The 18,158-nt window shown below is 38.7% G+C and overlaps 1 protein-coding gene across 2 annotated transcripts in view; it reads right to left on the bottom strand.

Moving 5' to 3' along the window:
* Positions 1–18,158, bottom strand: part of LOC590076 (vacuolar protein sorting-associated protein 13B) — a 73,053-nt gene that overhangs the window by 20,644 nt on the left and 34,251 nt on the right. For both annotated transcript variants that reach the window (XM_030974363.1, XM_030974362.1), the window contains exons 21-33: positions 16,658–16,772; positions 15,583–16,036; positions 14,720–14,908; positions 9,026–9,160; positions 8,126–8,323; positions 6,960–7,187; positions 6,208–6,521; positions 5,453–5,660; positions 4,490–4,671; positions 3,566–3,747; positions 2,546–2,730; positions 1,600–1,736; positions 385–588 (exon numbers count right to left, since the gene is read on the bottom strand). In XM_030974363.1, coding sequence (XP_030830223.1) covers positions 385–588; positions 1,600–1,736; positions 2,546–2,730; positions 3,566–3,747; positions 4,490–4,671; positions 5,453–5,660; positions 6,208–6,521; positions 6,960–7,187; positions 8,126–8,323; positions 9,026–9,160; positions 14,720–14,908; positions 15,583–16,036; positions 16,658–16,772 — 2,731 coding nt within the window. The remainder of the gene's footprint in view (positions 1–384; positions 589–1,599; positions 1,737–2,545; positions 2,731–3,565; positions 3,748–4,489; positions 4,672–5,452; positions 5,661–6,207; positions 6,522–6,959; positions 7,188–8,125; positions 8,324–9,025; positions 9,161–14,719; positions 14,909–15,582; positions 16,037–16,657; positions 16,773–18,158) is intronic.

Here is an 18,158-nt window from a genome sequence, read left to right on the forward strand (position 1 = left end):
TGTATACATGGGTAGAGTGTATAAAGATCACCATTGGACTACCACAAGATTTTAACATTTCAAGATTGACAACATATAATGTACATGCAGGAATTCTAAGAAAGTTGAATTCTTTCTACTTCGGGTTTTAACTGGTCATATAAATAATACAAACGCATACAATATCGCAGGTTGTTTTCAGCCTTCAGAAGAAAGGCCCAATAGACTATCAGTTGGTGAGCAGGTATGCAATCACTATATAAATGAAGAACTGCATTTTGTAGAATCTGTCACAGAAGGTCACCTGTCTAAAGTGATACATTAGATGGCCTTTATAGACAGGTTTGACTTTGCAAAAATTAATTCCATGTCGATGAATTCATATCTTTCAAATTGTTTTAATACCTGGGTCCAAGCTTGGGCCACTTTGCTCAGAGTATGAACAGTGCCTTGACCCGCTACGAAGGTCAAGTCAGCGAATCCCAATGTGCCCTCAATGTCGGTGAGACTGCGGAAGCTGTAACCGATCTCGTACTCGACTGGCTCCAGCAGAGGTGCCATGGTCAGGTTGTGGTAGTTCAGGAGGTCCACTGCTAGCCCAGACTCACCCTGTAGAGGATAACAACAATTGTAATGTTCTAGATTTGTATTTCAATTATTTCTGTAGATCCATAACTTCCAGGCACTTGACAGGTATATTATTAATGCTCACTGACAGACATCTTGGCCCGAATTCACAAAGGAGGTTTGTCGACAAACCTCCTTTTGTTTTTTACAAACCAGGTTTGTAAAAAATGCGTCAAAACGTGTCATATGACATACATAAACCTTGGTTTGTCGACAAACCTCCTTTGTGAATTCGGGCCCTTGTGTATATTCTCTGAGGAGCATTTAAGTCAGTTGCCATTTTACAAATGCAGAAAATAATGACTTTAACCACAATGGCCTTTGCATTCTACCAAGTACTCATTAACACCTGAATCACCACCACCAAAACCATCATCACCATCGCCATTATCACATCGCCATCATCACCACCTTCATTCCTGCCATCATCCTAAAAATCACCATCATAATCACTGCATGGCCACTACAAACACCACCACCATCACCATCATTCCTGTTATTATACTGATAATCACCACCATCACCATCAACATCACCATCACATCACCACCACCACCACCGCTACCACCACCACATCATCATCATCTTCGAGGTATACCAGGCCTGATAAAAACTCGATTTAAATCGGTTTCCCATTTTTTTTTATTTTTCCCGATTTTTTTTCCGATTTTTTTTTTTCTTCCCGATTGAAAAAAAAAAAATCAGATTTAAAAAAAAAAAAAATTTTACCAGATTTTTTTTTCTTCCTTTTTTTATCCCGATCCCTGATTTCCCCCTTATTTTCTCTATTCTTCCCTATTTCGCCCTATTTTTTCCCCAATTTTCCCAATTTTTTCCTAATTTTGCGTACTCGAAAGGGGGGAATGTTGTTAAATGCCATTTTTTGCCCGCGAATCTTCTTCTTTTTTTTTTTTACTCAATGGGGGGCGTGGTTTAGGGGAAAACAAAACCTATTTTTTTTTTAGTGCTCACTATCACCCCTGGTATACTCACACTGATCCTGGTCCTTGCATGCACTCCTCCATAACTCTCAATGATCAGTTTGGTTTCTGGGATGCGGACCACCATGAATTCATGGTTCTTTGGAGTGCTTGCGTCAGGCGTGAAACCCTTCAGGTAGTCGGGCACTCCTGCAATCAAACATCAATTTCATTAATATACTATGAAAATATTATATCAATTGTATTTTGCTAGTTGATTCTGCAAGTTGATTCTGCAAGGGATTCATTTTGGAAACATAAGATACTTTGAAATGGATGAAAAAAGTGGGAAAATTTACAGAGTATTCATGTAATGTTGACCAAAAGAGTTGCACGTTGCATGCAACGATGGTGTCAATTGATCTGTGAGATGATAAAGTGCATTTTTCTAAGCCCTTCAACCATTGTGCAGTGCCGTTTTTTGCCTCAAATCTGAACAAGGCTTTACAATAAGTATTAACGTAAGTTTTTGATATGGAGACCTATTAAGAATATTTGAATGCATGATAAAATATAAACTAAACGAAACATTCGCCATGATTTGGTAGACTCCAAGCTGGGACAATCTTTATTGTAGTAAGCTCATGCAAAAATCTGTTTTGACCTAAAAGTTCCCCTTAAAATTCTCCACCTCAGCAATGTGAAGCCTTCAAACAGATAATATTGATTTCACAAAATGTTATTGTTTATACATGTACCGTTCCCTTTCCTTTATCCTAACTTTCAAGTGAGCTACTCTAATGTACACAAGACCCACATTTCTTTCAAATACAACGAGGTCAATATGCACTCTCTTGTTATCTGGCCAAAGACATATCGACTTTTCACGTCTTGTTGTGCTTGTCTTCATATTCACTAGTTGCTTACTAACAAGCACTTATGCTTTCTTAGCAGTCAGGTAAAAAATAACCACCACATAAACATTGTACAAACTTTAATAGAGAGTAAGAAACACCTACCTTTCCCAAGCTGACTGAGGTGATTGGAGAGCCTGAGCTCAATCAGACCAACAGTCAGGTTGAGATGGCAGAACTGGATGAAACGAGGAGCGAAGACGGTGTCGAACCTCATCGACGCAGCCAAGGTCATCGGGGTCAGGATGATGTCAGGGGTCGGTGGCTTCAGAGGTTGTTGCAGTGCTTTCCTGCAGGAGAGGGAAAAGGTTCAGATTTTGATTCAGAAAGGATCCTTAGCTACGAGGAGGTGACAGATTCATATTTCAGAATGACAAGAATTATACACTGGGTAAATGGAGCCAACAAAGAGCAAGAGCTTGTCAAGGTTGACCCAATTCAATACACCATTTATGATCATAAATCAATCATTATGAGTAAACATCCAATCATAAGGAAATATTTCTGGTTTGCCTTAGTGTTGGAACAATATGTGTGACACATACATGTAGGAGACAATCTTTAACCACTCCACTGCTGGAGCTTAAAACTGCCCAAATTTGTATACACTTGCATTTAAATATTTTGGGCCAGAGAGAAGCTGTTTTACTTTTGAAAATGCAAAGTTTGTTTAAAAATTGTGTAGTTAGTCAAGATGCCATAGAGACAATCAAGAGGATATATTAAATGAAAAAAGGCACTTTAATAGAATCTTGTCTACTTGTCAGTATCGTAATCATCATTATCATCTTCATTATCATCAATATAATTACCATTAAAGAAAACCCTCCTTATAATCAGTGACAACACTATCTCAATCAGCATCATCATCATAATCACCATTAGTAATGACATTAGTAATGACACCACTTAAGTTACCATCATCGTCGTCATCATCATGACTAATACAAAATTCCTTATCAGCAGCAGCATCAGTAATACTACATTTCAAATAATTATCATCACCATCACCATCATCATAACCATCATCACCGCCACCACGACCACCACGACCACCATGACCATAGAATCACCACCACAATCCTCATCATGACCATAACTATCCCTATTCAGTTCTTCTATTACCTCTGCATGTTTGAATTGAGCACGACCCTCCATGTGCTATGCGCATCCATCTCTTCCACCAAGTCTCGACTCTCCACAATCTTCTGCTTCTTATGATACCTCTGGGTCTCTGACACAAAGAAATTCCTCACCGTCTGAAAGGACTGCCGCCGACTGTTGTACGCCTGCAGAATACATGGAATCTGTAAAAGGAAATGGAAGATTTATCTGCAGTGAGTATGGAGTTATTTGTATCAGTCAAGTGATAGACTTTGATGGGTAAAATATGATATTCGCACTACTGGGAGACTGGTTCTTGTTTTAATTTTAATTTGTAGAATATGAACTTTGGGATGACACTGGCCAACACTATGCACTAGCCATTATCACTATTTCATGCACATCAACAGTAAACCAGATTCCCAATGCAATATGTGAAACGTGATGGTATGAATGAATCCCTTTGCAAGTAACAATTCCTAAAATCTTGTAAATTACTTGCCCATTTGAGCATTTTTAGTTGCCATGGACAACCAACTGAAAGTCAGAGATATAGCTTCCAAAATGCATGAACTTGATAAATATTCCTTTCTAAAACACTCTGTTGAATTACTGATCTCTCCCATTATGTAGATATGTAATACCATAGGCATAGCTTCGGAGGTAATTCACTTTGCATTCATTTGTTGTTGCTATGTTAGGGAAGCATCGTTTCTTTTACCTACTGAAAATTTGCACAAAATTTATTGTAGGAAACAGGACCTTGTCTTATAAACACTTGTTACTACTCAAAACTCAATTTTGTCAGTTTGTAATCGATTGGAAGACTTCCGATTGATCCGGATCAACTACAACTCTTTTTAAGACAGAACCCTGTTGAACAAATAATGAACAGATGATTTTACTTATGGAATGCCACATGAAACATTAAACACATGAAAATACCTTATTCATCCTGGCAAAGGGCCTCACGTTGGGGTTTGAGATCGGGACAGGGGTGATGGTCAGTCCAACGTCCATCCTAGGCTCAGGGTAAGTCCAGACCATGGTGCCCCAATGACCCCCTTCCTGGGAGGGCGGGGTGAAGAAAATCTGATTGGGGAGGGGTATCTCATCCTCTGTGTGTCCTGGGGAAGTCAAACAAAGAACATCAACTATGTATAAAGTGTATATATATATATATATATATATAACTTACATTTCATAACAGAATTGTTTAAACTTTAGTGCTAACCAAAAATAATTCTTTAGGATTCAATGAATACTCTCAATTTTCATGAGGTATTTCTTTCTGGATGCTGAACATGACATTAACAAAATTCTGTCACTTTCATACCATCAAACTACTTTAGAGATGCCATGTTGAACGGCGAGGCTCCGGCCATAGACCTGATATATTCCTTTTTTAAAACTTATTTTCACTCAATTTCTATGTGAAATGTTTTGAAAATCAACCTCGGGCTGCATTTAATCATAAAAAAACCCATTTTGAATTGAATAAAATGAACAGAAATGTTAGGCAGACAAATAAATGTAAAAAAAAGCAGAATACTGCCTTATTTGGTGGACCCTATTATCTGTTGTTATCAGTAGCAGGAAAATTTTGGCCATTGGATGGAAAGGTGGCAGGTATGAACATACATGTAGCTATAGTTCTACATCTTAATACAATTTTTTTTTTCCCCTCAACCACCTCCCGTGAGTAAAAAAAAAAAAAAAAAATGGTATCTAACAACATTCCCCCCTTTTGAGTAAGAAAATTGGGGGGAAATAGCAAAAATTTTGGAAAATCTGGAGAAAAAAAAAAAAATCAAAAAAAATCAGGAAACCGATTTTAATTGGGTAATTATCAGGCCTGTTGAAGGGTAAGGTCACAATCAACATTTGCAACCATCCTCCATATTTCACCTTCAGTGAAGTATTCAAATGCCCCCGTCCTCAGGTCGTCCTTGTACTCTATCTGGGTCACGCCTTCCGGTGGTTCATCTTCCTCGTCGACGTCCTCCCAATCTTCATTGCCGTCATCCTCGCAGGCATCGTCATCCTCCTCGTCTGCGGAGTAGGAGCCGTCGCTCGGCGCCAAGGCAGCGGACGGGTCGATTTTGAACTTGAATTTCTGGAATAAAGAATGAAGGTGGAATAAGGAGAATCTTACAATTGTTTTATAATCAAAGGACTTTCAAGAATGATGGCACTACACAACAAGCCTAAATTCTTTGCATACCGCCAACTGAATCGGTTTAACCCTCAAACATTTTGATTTGGTGCTTGGGTAGATGCCTCTCTGAAATGTACGCGTACACAGCCAGATATGTGCAGACATTAACCAATGACATGTCCTAATCAAGACGAATGACAATACTTTCATGAACATGAAATATAAAATAATTTTCAGAAGACCACAGCATGATGGTTGGCATACATCTTTAAGATTCAAATTCACATTTTCAACTTGTCCATAATAAAAAAGAAATTTTGTGTAAATCTTTTTTTTAGCTAAAGGCTTCTTTACAGCCGAATGGCAAGTGGGGATGAAAAATGTAGTTGTGTGCAACAAAGATCCTTCGTATACTCCATGGTATGTGAGTAATAAGGTAGATATGGTGCATTTTGATTATGTCATAAAAATAAACTTTAAAATGTGAACAAGCCTCTATTCTCACCTTGGCCGGAACTTTCTTCTTCTCTCTACCCTTCCCTCCTCCTTCTCCAAGCACTTCATTCATCTTATCGATCACCGTCGTCAAGCAGTTCAGATTCTCCTGACCGAACGTGATCGGGATGTTCCTCACGTTGAGGTCGGCAAAGATTCTTGGGAGAAGGGGGCTCAGCTCGCTTGCGCTGTGAGGCTCGTGATTGGTCCGCAGCAGAAGGTCAAGGGTCACCGGTCCGAGTAGGGGCTTGGTGCACTGCTGGAGGGAAGTCTTGAGAGTGAAGTCGTAGAGTTGGACGGTGCTGTCTGCTTGGAAGAGTTCCTCTATAAGTGCAAGGGCAGATAATTATGTAGGATGTGAATACATTATTTTTAAAACTTGGTTCTGAGGAACAGTAAAAGTAAGGCTATAAGGGTATGACTTATCAAAATTCCACTGAAAATTAAATTTATTTCAATTTTTTTTTACCTGGTCACAAGGTACTGTTGTAAAAAAAATTCCCTATACAAGCTACATGTAAGAGCACCAAGCTGCTGTGAAAAGGGAATACAAATGTTGGAATATTTGAACATTTAATATTTTAGAGCTGAAAACGCCAGAAAAACACTTGATTTGCTCAAGAAAAATATATCAAAAGCAGAAATGAAGTGATCAGGGCATGTTTGCCGACATCCCATGTTTGTATCAAAATCAACAGGAGTTTTAGGGGGATGTCTGCAAACTTATGGCTTTGATGGTTTCACGAGACACCATCTCTTTACCTGTCTTCTGATTGACCACAAAGTCCGACTCGAACATCGTTCCTCCCACCGACGCCACGACGTGAGGGAAATCCGGGTCAGGGATCGTTGCCATGACGACAACCATCTGACTAGTGGCGACGACGACGGACTGGAAGTGGGAGAGCATCATGAGGTTCTGTAGGACGCCCTCTGGAGGGGGAGCTGAACTCTTTGGTTTGGTCTTCTCCTGCTGGCTGGTTTGCTGTCCTGTTTCGAGGAGAACCCAAAAGATGATGATTTAGAGTACATCTTAAGCCCCTCTGCACTAGTTTGGCCAGGAGAGATTAGACCTGCCTGCATGGTCACTGACAGGTGGTTATCTGATTAAATCAGCTCTCAATTAACATTAAAAAAAGGGGATCATGGGGGATCAATGGGTACCGCTTAGGCATTGTTTGCTATATAGAGGGCACAAGTAGCTACAAGTAGTGCAGACAGGCTTTATAAATGTCTGAGAAATCTTAAATCAACCAGATTGGCTGAAATGAATTTGTGCAAGTTTAATGAAAAATGCAAAATTCTGTTTAGTTCGGGTACCAAAAGTCTCTTAACTGATGTATGAGCCTTCAAGAAGTAGAAAAGTTGCACCTTTTCCATCTTTTTGTCTCACATCAAGCACATTACCTGACCCTATAGAAATAGTGATGGGTACACAACACTATTCCTTGAAATACACAGCCAGGGTCTTGATTTCCATGCTTTTTTGAAGCACATGACATTATAATGATGTGACATGCAGTTTATACAAAAGGATTTCTTTTTATTAATCAACAAGATTGAAGACATTTCCAGAAAATCATGCTGCCTCTTAAATAGACCCGTTTACTACTAACATATTCAAATTTATGGATGTTTCTTTCCTGGGATCTTGGTGACAATTTATTCCATTAACCATTATTTAAGAATGAACTCCATTACTGACTTGGAATCCAGTCTCCATACATTACTTGTTGCTGTGTCTGGCAAGCTTGAAGGATGTCAAGAACAACTATTGATTAAAAAAGTATGCATATCTGTTGTGTAAAAATGAAAATGACTTGTATGCGTATTATTTACCCAATGCATATGAATACAATTTACGATAACAGATCCTTAACATTTTCATGTACCCCTAGTCATCGCAGATAATTCAAACAAATATATACCTGGTAGACTGATGCCTACAGACTTCTCTCCTGCCCTAGGAGTAGTCATCAGCCTAATTTCCTCCACCTCACGCGGTACTTTGGTGAGTTCCTGGGTCCTGACTGCCTGCAGCCTCTTTGCATACTCCCTAGCCTGCTGAAGCTTGGTCAGGCTGAAGTTCACCTTCAGGGGTCGTGCAACCATCAGCTTGATCACAGCTGGGGGTGGACAATGCAAGATATGTGGATAATTACATTTACATTACCTTCACTATAATTATGTTACAGCCCAACCTGTCTATAACGACCGCCCGAGGAAAACACAAAAAGTAGCCTTTGTAGACAGGTGGTCTTTGTAGACAAGTTCCTTTAGTACATGTTTCAATGAGAAACCATTTTCAAGTGAACAAAAATATGTGTTCTTTGTAGACAGGTGGTCACTAAAGCAGGTTTGACTGTATTTTACCCTGTATTTCAATGCCATATGTACCTGATGTGCAATACCGGTATCTCATTTACATTTGAACTATATCTTATCATAATACATAACTGGAAACAAATACACAAGTGCAAAGAGCGATGTTACTCTAGAAAGCTTAAAAATGAGCTCTGTAATATCTGGAAAGACTCTTGTATGAAAACACAAACAAAAATACATACATTTCATTGAAAGAAAATCTCATATTTATGATGAAAATTCCAAACCCAAAGAAATGTCTTTTTAGACTGAATACCATATCCTTTTATGAAATTTGTCAAAGTTCAAACACACTTGAACAACATTTTCATGTATTTATTGCGGAAAAGTGAAAATCGTTGAAGTTTGTAAGTCACTTTCACGACCCTTCTTGAACTCCACAATTCATACACCGATGCAACATGAATGGACAGACTGGTAGCGGTACTTTCTCCATGGCTTACCTGCACTCTGCATCATGAAGTCTGTGACGGTGAAGGTGAAGAGAGCAGGTTTGACACCAGTCTTTGGATCAGGCATACCAGGGCATGTTTGAAACCAGGGAACAGGGTAGTCCATGGCTTGAGGCAGACTGTGATCTGGATTTTTATTTAGAAATATGATGCACAACATTAATAATAACAATAATTCTACGTTTATATTCATTGTAAATTAATGTGTCAATAGAAATGATGATTGTTGAAAAGTTTCTGCTTCGCAAGGTATCAGCAAGCGGTCGTCAATTTTTGTTCGGTAATGTAAAAGAGAGAGGAACCGAAGAAACGTGTGTAAAGAGGTGCTTTGCAAATGATGTAAAGTCAGAAGCATCAACCGATCTTCTCAAACTAAAGGCAAATGATAAAGTTTTCTTCACACACATAGTGGGAAAACGAGGCCCCAACCTGAGATTGCTAAACAACGCTATGGTAAGTGAAACTTTGGAACTTTTTGCTGTTCATTTATGAGTGGATTTAAACTTTGACATGGGTATATATGTGGTCTGATATTCTGATAGTATAGTGGATGTTGTATGTTTCATACGCATTGCTGTGCTTCATGATTTTTGGATTTTTCTATAGTATCACAGGTGTTCTGACAAATGCATATGTGATATTTTGATAGTTTGATAAGAATTACAGGATGTCTTTGAAGTACTCCACAGTTGAGTTGATGGTGGTGGAAGGTTTCCAGCTTAGAAAAGTTATGGCGAGTGGTCGGCAGTATTTATTCAGCCATGTGATCGAGAGAGGTGTCGAAACAACGGCCACTAAGGGGTGCTTCGTCAACGAAGTTACCAGTGAAGCGGCAGTGGACCTCCTTAATTTGAAGGCTCATGACAAGATCATTGTAACCCAAGTTGTGGGAAAGGGAGGCCCCAGCCTGCAGTTGCTAGCTAATGCTACGGTAAGTTAAAGTTTGGAACTTTTGGGTGTTCATTTATGAGTAGATTTTTTGTTCAGTAAGCGTCCACTTTTGACTTTCTGAAGATCGTGAAATAAAGTATTTCAAATGTTTAATTGTTTTGATGCTATGTCATCATTTAACTTGGATGAAAGATAGGCCTAAGCTAGTCTCTACTCCATGCAGAGGTCCAATTTAGATTTTATGCTATATTAAGGATTGGGTATGATGTTTAGACAGTTAAATCTTTTTTATCTTTAGATTTATTTTTCGGCCGAGTCAAGGTTGGGAGGTTTTCAAAATAAAACTATTGTCCACGATGCGAAACAGTGCAAAGCTTTACCCAGAACATTTCTTCATGGGGGATTTTCTTTCACCAGCCCGAAAGAGACGAATGAACGTCGAAGGAGATGTGATCGAGGTATGTATTTTGCTGTTGTAAAATGTAACAATTGTGACGAGTTTTTTTTTTTGAATTTAGTGATTTTGAATCATAAAAGAAGTTTTTTTCAAATTGTGAGGATTTTATTAAACATTAAATAAGACATTTATTTATATAAACATTATAAATGATATCATATTACGATTTGAGTGTATTGTGAAGTATTAGTATTGTAATTCAAAGTGTCAATATTGGTGTCTTTTGTTTACGATGTGTGTTTTTAATTGAATCTTGGCACTTTATTATAATTAAAATGTATATTTATTCATTTTGCTTTTGAAGTGTAATGCATTATACATTATACTGGGGAAAACCAGAAGTGCCAAGTGTGACGGACATGAGTGCTATACAAAAAAACACTATTATTTTCAAAAGTTTTTGTATTTTTCGAATTAAATATGTGATGTACTTGTTTATGGTGTTTTGCAGGTAGGCCTAGTTGTTGAGACTGGAGCTTACAAAAGGTGCGTGATCACTCTGAGACAGCTGGGTGACGACACTCAATCTATACCAGTCACACTTTGGGGCGAGAGCGCTACTCTAGAGGTAGTACAAGGACTGTCTGTACTGGTGACGGCCGTCACTAGAGACGACAATGGATTGCAGGGGTATACATTATACTGGGGATAACCAGAAGTGCCAAGTGTGATGGACATGAGTGCTATTCAAAAACACACTATTATTATTTTCAAATGTTTTTGTATTTTTCGAATTAAATATGTGATGTACTTGTTTATGGTGTTTTGCAGGTAGGCCAACTTGTTGAGACTGGAGCTTACAAAAGGTGTGTGATCACTCTGAGACAGCTGGGTGACGACACTCAATCTATACCAGTCACACTTTGGGGCGAGAGCGCTACTCTAGAGGTAGTACAAGGACTGTCTGTACTGGTGACGGCCGTCACTAGAGACGACAATGGATTGCAGGGGTATACATTATACTGGGGAAAACCAGAAGTGCCAAGTGTGACGGACATGAGTGCTATACAAAAACACACTATTATTATTTTCAAATGTTTTTGTATTTTTCGAATTAAATATGTGATGTACTTGTTTATGGTGTTTTGCAGGTAGGCCAACTTGTTGAGACTGGAGCATACAAAAGGCGCGTGATCACTCTGAGACAGCTGGGTGACGACACTCAATCTATACCAGTCACACTTTGGGGCGAGAGTGCTACTCTAGAGGTAGTACAAGGACTGTCTGTACTGGTGACGGCCATCACTAGAGACAATGGATTGCAGGGGTCGGTGTTGACCAAAATTGAGGTAATTTTGTTTTACTATAGGTTTTCCCGCCCAATTTTATCATAGTTGCATTCCGAGTTCATACATAGGCGTTTAAGCTTGAATGATACTTGTCAACTCTCTGCTCTCATGGTTCATTTTCATGTTTTGAGCTTTCAATTCTGTTTTATCATTTCTTTTGAATTTTATTTAATTTAGAGAGAAATCCATTTAATTTAATGACCAATTTTGCGCCAGCTGGATAGACGTTCAATTTGGTCCTATTTCAATTTTATAGGCACACATATTTTAAATTTTAATCGTTTAAATGATTAACAAAAACAAGTTCTGTAGTTTTATGTAATTCTTACCGCAATATTTTTACGTCATGTTATAAATACCCTTTTTCATTGTTTTAATTATATAATTTCATTAAAAAGATGCAGATTGCAAAGAACATGAACATTAAAAAAAAAAGACTGCCCAAATGCTATGATTGCCTATTTGTGAATTTGAATACATTAATGTTTATCACGGCAATGCAGGCGCTAATTTGAATGCATTTACTTGCTTTTTTAATTTGAACGCGCTTTTTACAGTCAGTGATGTTGAATTGTAAAAGAAGTTTTTTCAAATTTTGAAGATTTCATAAAATATTGAAAAAGTTATTTATTCATAAACATATATCATTTTAAGATTTTAGTGTATTGTGAAGTATTTAGTATAATTCAACTGTCAACTGCAAATGTATATTTATTCATTTTGCTTTTGAAGTGTAATACATTACACTAAAAGTTTTTTTATTTTTCGAATTGAATATATGATGTACTTGTTTATGGTGATTTGCAGGTAGGCCAACTTGTCGAAACGTCAGTGTATTAACGGCGCATCATCACACTTGGACAGTTGGGAGATGGCACGCATTCAATAGCAATCACACTTTGGGGCGAAAGTGCAACACTAGAGGTCATGAAAGGAGTGTCGGTAGTAGTGACAGCCATCACCAAAGAAGAGAGCGGACTCCAAGGGTCGGCGTCGACAAAAATGGAGGTGATTTTTTTTACTATTAAAATTTTGGTTGTGATTTTGTAGTCTGGGCTCTGACGCGAGGGCTTTGTTAGAGAAGTATCTTCCTGATATTTTTTCTCGCCCCAGTGCTGGTGGTAGTGTTCCGTCTTCGCTGTTTAAACAACATTCTTCTCCCGATTCTATTCCTCTTCCTGAGGAATGTAAAGTCGAAAAAGAAGAGAGGCAACACACTGGCTCCAGAGGGCTCTAAACTTCCCGGTCACCGGAAGAAGACCCAGCGGGAGACTTAGGAAAATTTGGAGGGAAACCATAGAAGAAGATGCCAAAACATCGGGTATCAGTCATGTGGATCCCACAGACAGGAACACTTGGAAAGCAGCCATCAAGGAAATAAAATGTTCAACCCCACAAAGTGGGACAAATGGACTTTAAATGTGGATGATGATGATGCTGGTGTCATCATTGAGCTGGAGAAGGTGTAGTAAATGTTCCAAGTGTGTGTAATGCTCACATCTCAGCTGTCTGTTGAAGTTCACATTATCATTTGAAAAACATTGCCAAAATCCAGAAATACCCGTCTGACTCTGACGTCGCAAAAATCACTCATGCTCTAGTAACATCACTGCTAGACTATTGCAATGCTGTTAAGTTCGGTCTACCAAATTCTTCAATCTCTAGACTGCAGAGAGTTCTACACAACACAGCAATGCATTTATGGTTGCTATACCAAATTCTTCAATCTCTAGACTGCAGAGAGTTCTGGCACGTGTGAAGATGAGTGAACACATCACTCCAATCCTAAGACATTACCACTGGCTCCCAGTTCAAAAAGTTTATCTTTAAAAACGTCACATTGGCACATGCCCCACCCCCCATAATTCGCCTTCCCAGGATTCACGTGTGCAACGCACGCCCGCCATTCATCCTCTTTCTATTCTCGCCTACCGGTAGAGACATTGTATACAGCCGAGTCACATTAGAATCAAGGATGTTGTCTTTTTTTTGTTAGGCTAAGCTCTTTTTACGCATTGATTTCCGTCCTCATTTTAATTGCTATTAATTTGGTGGTACGGTTCCCAAGTCACATTTTTAATTTTGCGGAAATTTGAGTATCATTTCTGCGCCGCATATTTCCTTTTTCACAACTGTAAATAACAGGCTTCGGTACGCCCCGCTATGTTAGGGCATTTGGTCCTGACGTTACGGCCTTTGCTTTTGGGATTGCCTACATGTAGGTTAGGCAATTAATTGTTTTATCGCCCTAACCTCACGTCGTGGCTCATTACGCTTCATGGATCACTGCTTCGACGGTGCGACCTTTTGTCTGTTCGTGATTGTTTGGATTTATTTTTCGTTCTTCTGCCTCTACCATCCTTGAAGTCCCCAGAACCCGAACCACCTATTATGGGGACCATGCATTTTTGCATGTTGCACCAGTCCTCTGAAACTTGCTGCCGAGTGCCATTCGAAACATTCAATGCCTAAAAACCTTTAAGAAACATGTTAAAACGGTTTTATTTACTCAGAGTTACTTAAGGTATTATGTTGTTAAAACTCTGGAGAAAGATTAGTGTATTTTGTGTATTTTGTTTTGTCTAGCGCCTATTAGATAAGTGCGCTTTATAAGTATTGATTATTATTATTATAGCAGCTTTTATTTTGTTATACATATGATAGGAAAAAACTTTATAAAAAACATTGTAATATCCTATCTCACACTTTGTTTTTACAGTTATTAAAAGTTATTAAAAGTTTTCTGCTAAGTGTTGCGTTTTCTTATTCAATTTACAGATACTATGTCCCTTTTGCAGCCAACATCAAATTCTATAGAACTTTGCAGGAATTATGAATATGTCATGTTCATAATTAATGTATGTCCTATCTGTGAAATTTAAATGTTCGCAGTGTCCTAATATTCAATTATGCAAAAGCCCTGTTTACTTTCTAGACTTTCCCGTTAGATGCTATTGAGAGACTTACTGACATCTTTTTTTCTTTGATAATAGTGACAGAATAATAAAAATATCAAGGAAATCAAGATCTATACCAGACTTAATCTACCTCTGATTTGCTTGTTCATGGCAGCTCCATCGATGCGGAAGTCATAGAAGGAGAGCTCCAGCTTCTGCTTTGGTTTCTCCACGGACATGACGAGGGAGGGTTGAGAGAGCACCAGGAGTAAGAACGGCTCCAGGACAGTGGGCTGCTGGGGCGGTGGCAGGGGTGAGGATTTGGTGTCTCCCTTTGGTGCTAGAGTCGAAAATATTTGAGAAATACATTAAATTGAAAATATGATATACCTTGAAGATGAATATGGATGATTTGGATTTCGAAAGAGGATATAGTCCAATTTGAAGAAAAGGAAACTTTGATTTTAGAAATATAAAACTGCCTGAAAATAACATGTGCTTATTTGCCTGTAACAAACAGCTAAAGAAAAATATTAGAAGAATCGAGCAAAACAAAGAACTTCAGATTTTTGATATCATAAGAATATAGTACGAGGCCACTCTGTGTATGTCCTGTTGCAGCTTTCGGGATACACTATTACTAAGCAAAGAAAATTCATGTCCACAAATCAATAGGTAAAACAAAGAACTGAACACTCATTCACTTCTCCACTTGTCGAAGAATAACAAAACAAAAACATAAGATTGAATTCATAAATATTCAATATATGACTTCAATAATTCATGGGCGTTTCATGAACACAATTTAAAGTGTTTCCGACATGAACAAATATTGTTTCAGTTTTCTTTTTCTCCTTCCTTATGTATGATCTACCACAAGTTTTTTGTTGCCTATTGTAGAAAGTCACTCAAATATAGCTGTCTGGTGCAAAAAGGTTACACCAGATAGCTCTGTCAAGGAAGAGTGAGAAGTGAGTCTTCCTTATGTGAGACCTTGCATTCAAAGTGACTCACCACTTTTGGATTTCAGATCCCCTTTGCTGGAGTACAAGAACAGGGCGATCTTTCTGCCAGTCATCAGAAAGTCGAAAGGGGTCACCCCCTTCATCCTCGACTTCTTCTTGGGCTTCCCGTCTCCCGTTTCCATGGCAACTGTCTTTGCATCGTGGCTGCCCGATGACCTCGGAGGACTGGAGACAGTAAGACGCGTGGCCTCGGTGAACTCTGTGGGAGGGGAGCCAGAGACACAATCACTACCCAACCCGCTGTCCTCTAGGGAGGTTGGGGGTCGGGTGTGGTCTGCTGGTTGCTGAGGAGGCGGCATGTCGGTGGTGGTGGTTCTCCCCTGTAGCAGGTGATGGAGATTTGAATCCAGGACTCGACGGGCAAGGTGCACCTGCTCGGTACTGAGGTAGAGGTTGAGATCGGTGGAGACATTGAACTCGACAGAGTGGCCGCAGATAACGACCTGTGGTACCAACCAGAAAGAAACGGGACATATGACACCATCGGATGATATATTATGCACTGTCCTTCACATCTGCCATTCTTGATAGTTCCAACATGGATTGCTGAAATATGACTTCATGATTTTTTTTAAACAAATATCTTGGCAAATACATCAATAGCAGATTCAACTCCTCTGCAAATAAAAGCAAGTTCATGGTGAAATATGGAACCTCCCCTTTACAGAATTTAATAAATTTGAGGAAATTATAGTTCTAACACAGATGGTCATGTATAGCTTTGGCCACATTTTTCTCTCTTTTTCCCTTTAATATCAAGAAATTATACAAAGTGAAAACCTCACTGCCGACAATCTAGATGCACTGCAGTCTCATATTGCCTAGATTCTAGACAATAAACAGACTGCAAGGTATTGTCTAAGTAGGTATATTTTAATTGTGAAAGGTACATCATCTGGCCATCATTCATCTGTACCCTTCAGACAGGTACATGATTGGTATAATCATAGAATTATTTCATGGCAATAAGAACAATTGATTTAAACAGCACATTATCCTCATGATATAAAACAATGAGTACTATTATTACCCTGACACTTGTCAAGCACAATGAAATGACTTACTTTATGCTTCCCTTTGTCAGGTTTTGTCTTCTCCATAACTATGGCCGGTGCTGCTACAAGGTGAAGGTCAAAGTCTTGAATGACAGGAGTCAGTTTGACCTCTTCTGGGTCTTGCCTAAATATGTTTATAAAAATAAATAAAAAGAGGGCTGAATGTAACTCTTGAACATTTGGGACTCTGTAAAACCGGAAACTTTTGCAAATTATAGAAATATAACAGGTTAGCAAAAGTTTCATTTCGCAAAGTAAATGAATCACAATTGACACGACACTATAACATTTTTGTAATTCACCAAGTTTCTTGCAGTGCAAATGGCTGTCCTTAAAGGTATTACAAAGTGTTGGTAAAAATATTTAATTCATCTGAAACTCTTTGATGTTATAACAAGATGCTATAGGAATATCTTTAACCAATCTCCCCCGCTGAAATACTTTTTTTTTTTTTTAGTGAATTAAACAGTAATTAATAAATCAATTATCAGTTCCAAGCTGCCTGTATTTGAACCAGCTCATGTTGTTGCATACTAGCGCCATCTACTGTTGTAAATGGTTCATGGTATAATCGATATTGAAAATGTGTTACGTTCGCCCACTGATCTCTACGGAAAAGATCAGTGGACAAAAGACAACAGCAATTTCGACACCGGGCTGACCCCGCTCCACAGCGGGAAAGCGACTGCATTCGCATGGCTAAGGTCCATGGTCTCTTTTAGAGCTCAATGGTACCAGCATCTGTGTGCGTTTGTGTGAGAGCAAGTACCGTTCAGGATTGTATCGCACAAATCAAGGGAGTTATAATCTCCTTGCAGAGTGAGTAACCTATGGTTTGACGTACCCTCCTCCGCAACCGTCTCAATCTAGTCTCAGCTTCGACTGATCAGTCATTTTGATATACATTTATAACAAACAATTTCAATATGCTACGGGATACATGAAGTCTTATCATTTTTTCCAATTATTATGTCCGTAAAATGCATTCAGAAAAGAATATCAGAAAGAAAGCAATTTGAAAATGAATGACCACATAATCGTTCAGATAAACATGAAAGAAATACAATAAATATGTCTATCCATATACCGCTCTCTCTCTCTCTCTCTCTCTCTCTCTGTCCCCCCTCTCCCTCTCCCTCTCTCTCTCTCTCTCTCTCTCTCTCTCTTTCCTACAGAAGTTCGTTGTAATGTTCATCATACCCTTGGAAGTTTCGAAAATAATTATTTTCACCACATGGACCCTCTCTCTCCGAAATATAGACCCAGGCTCTCTCTGTCACTCTCACTCTCTCTTGTTCCCTCTTTTCCTTCCTCTCGCACCCTCTCGATCTCCCTCTCTTCGTCCGGACATCTGCACTGAATGTTTGACTTGTTTTATGATCATTATTTTCTTTCATCCTCATCTACATTATAACCCCATCAAAAAACTATGATCCTATCACGTGAATGAAAACTTCTATCATCTTTGTGATTATTATTATTCTTGTCATAAACTCCAACCAAAAACTAC

This window comes from Strongylocentrotus purpuratus, unplaced genomic scaffold, assembly GCF_000002235.5.
Source record: "Strongylocentrotus purpuratus isolate Spur 01 unplaced genomic scaffold, Spur_5.0 spur5_scaffold_7, whole genome shotgun sequence".
In the NCBI taxonomy this organism is placed as follows: domain Eukaryota; kingdom Metazoa; phylum Echinodermata; class Echinoidea; order Camarodonta; family Strongylocentrotidae; genus Strongylocentrotus; species Strongylocentrotus purpuratus.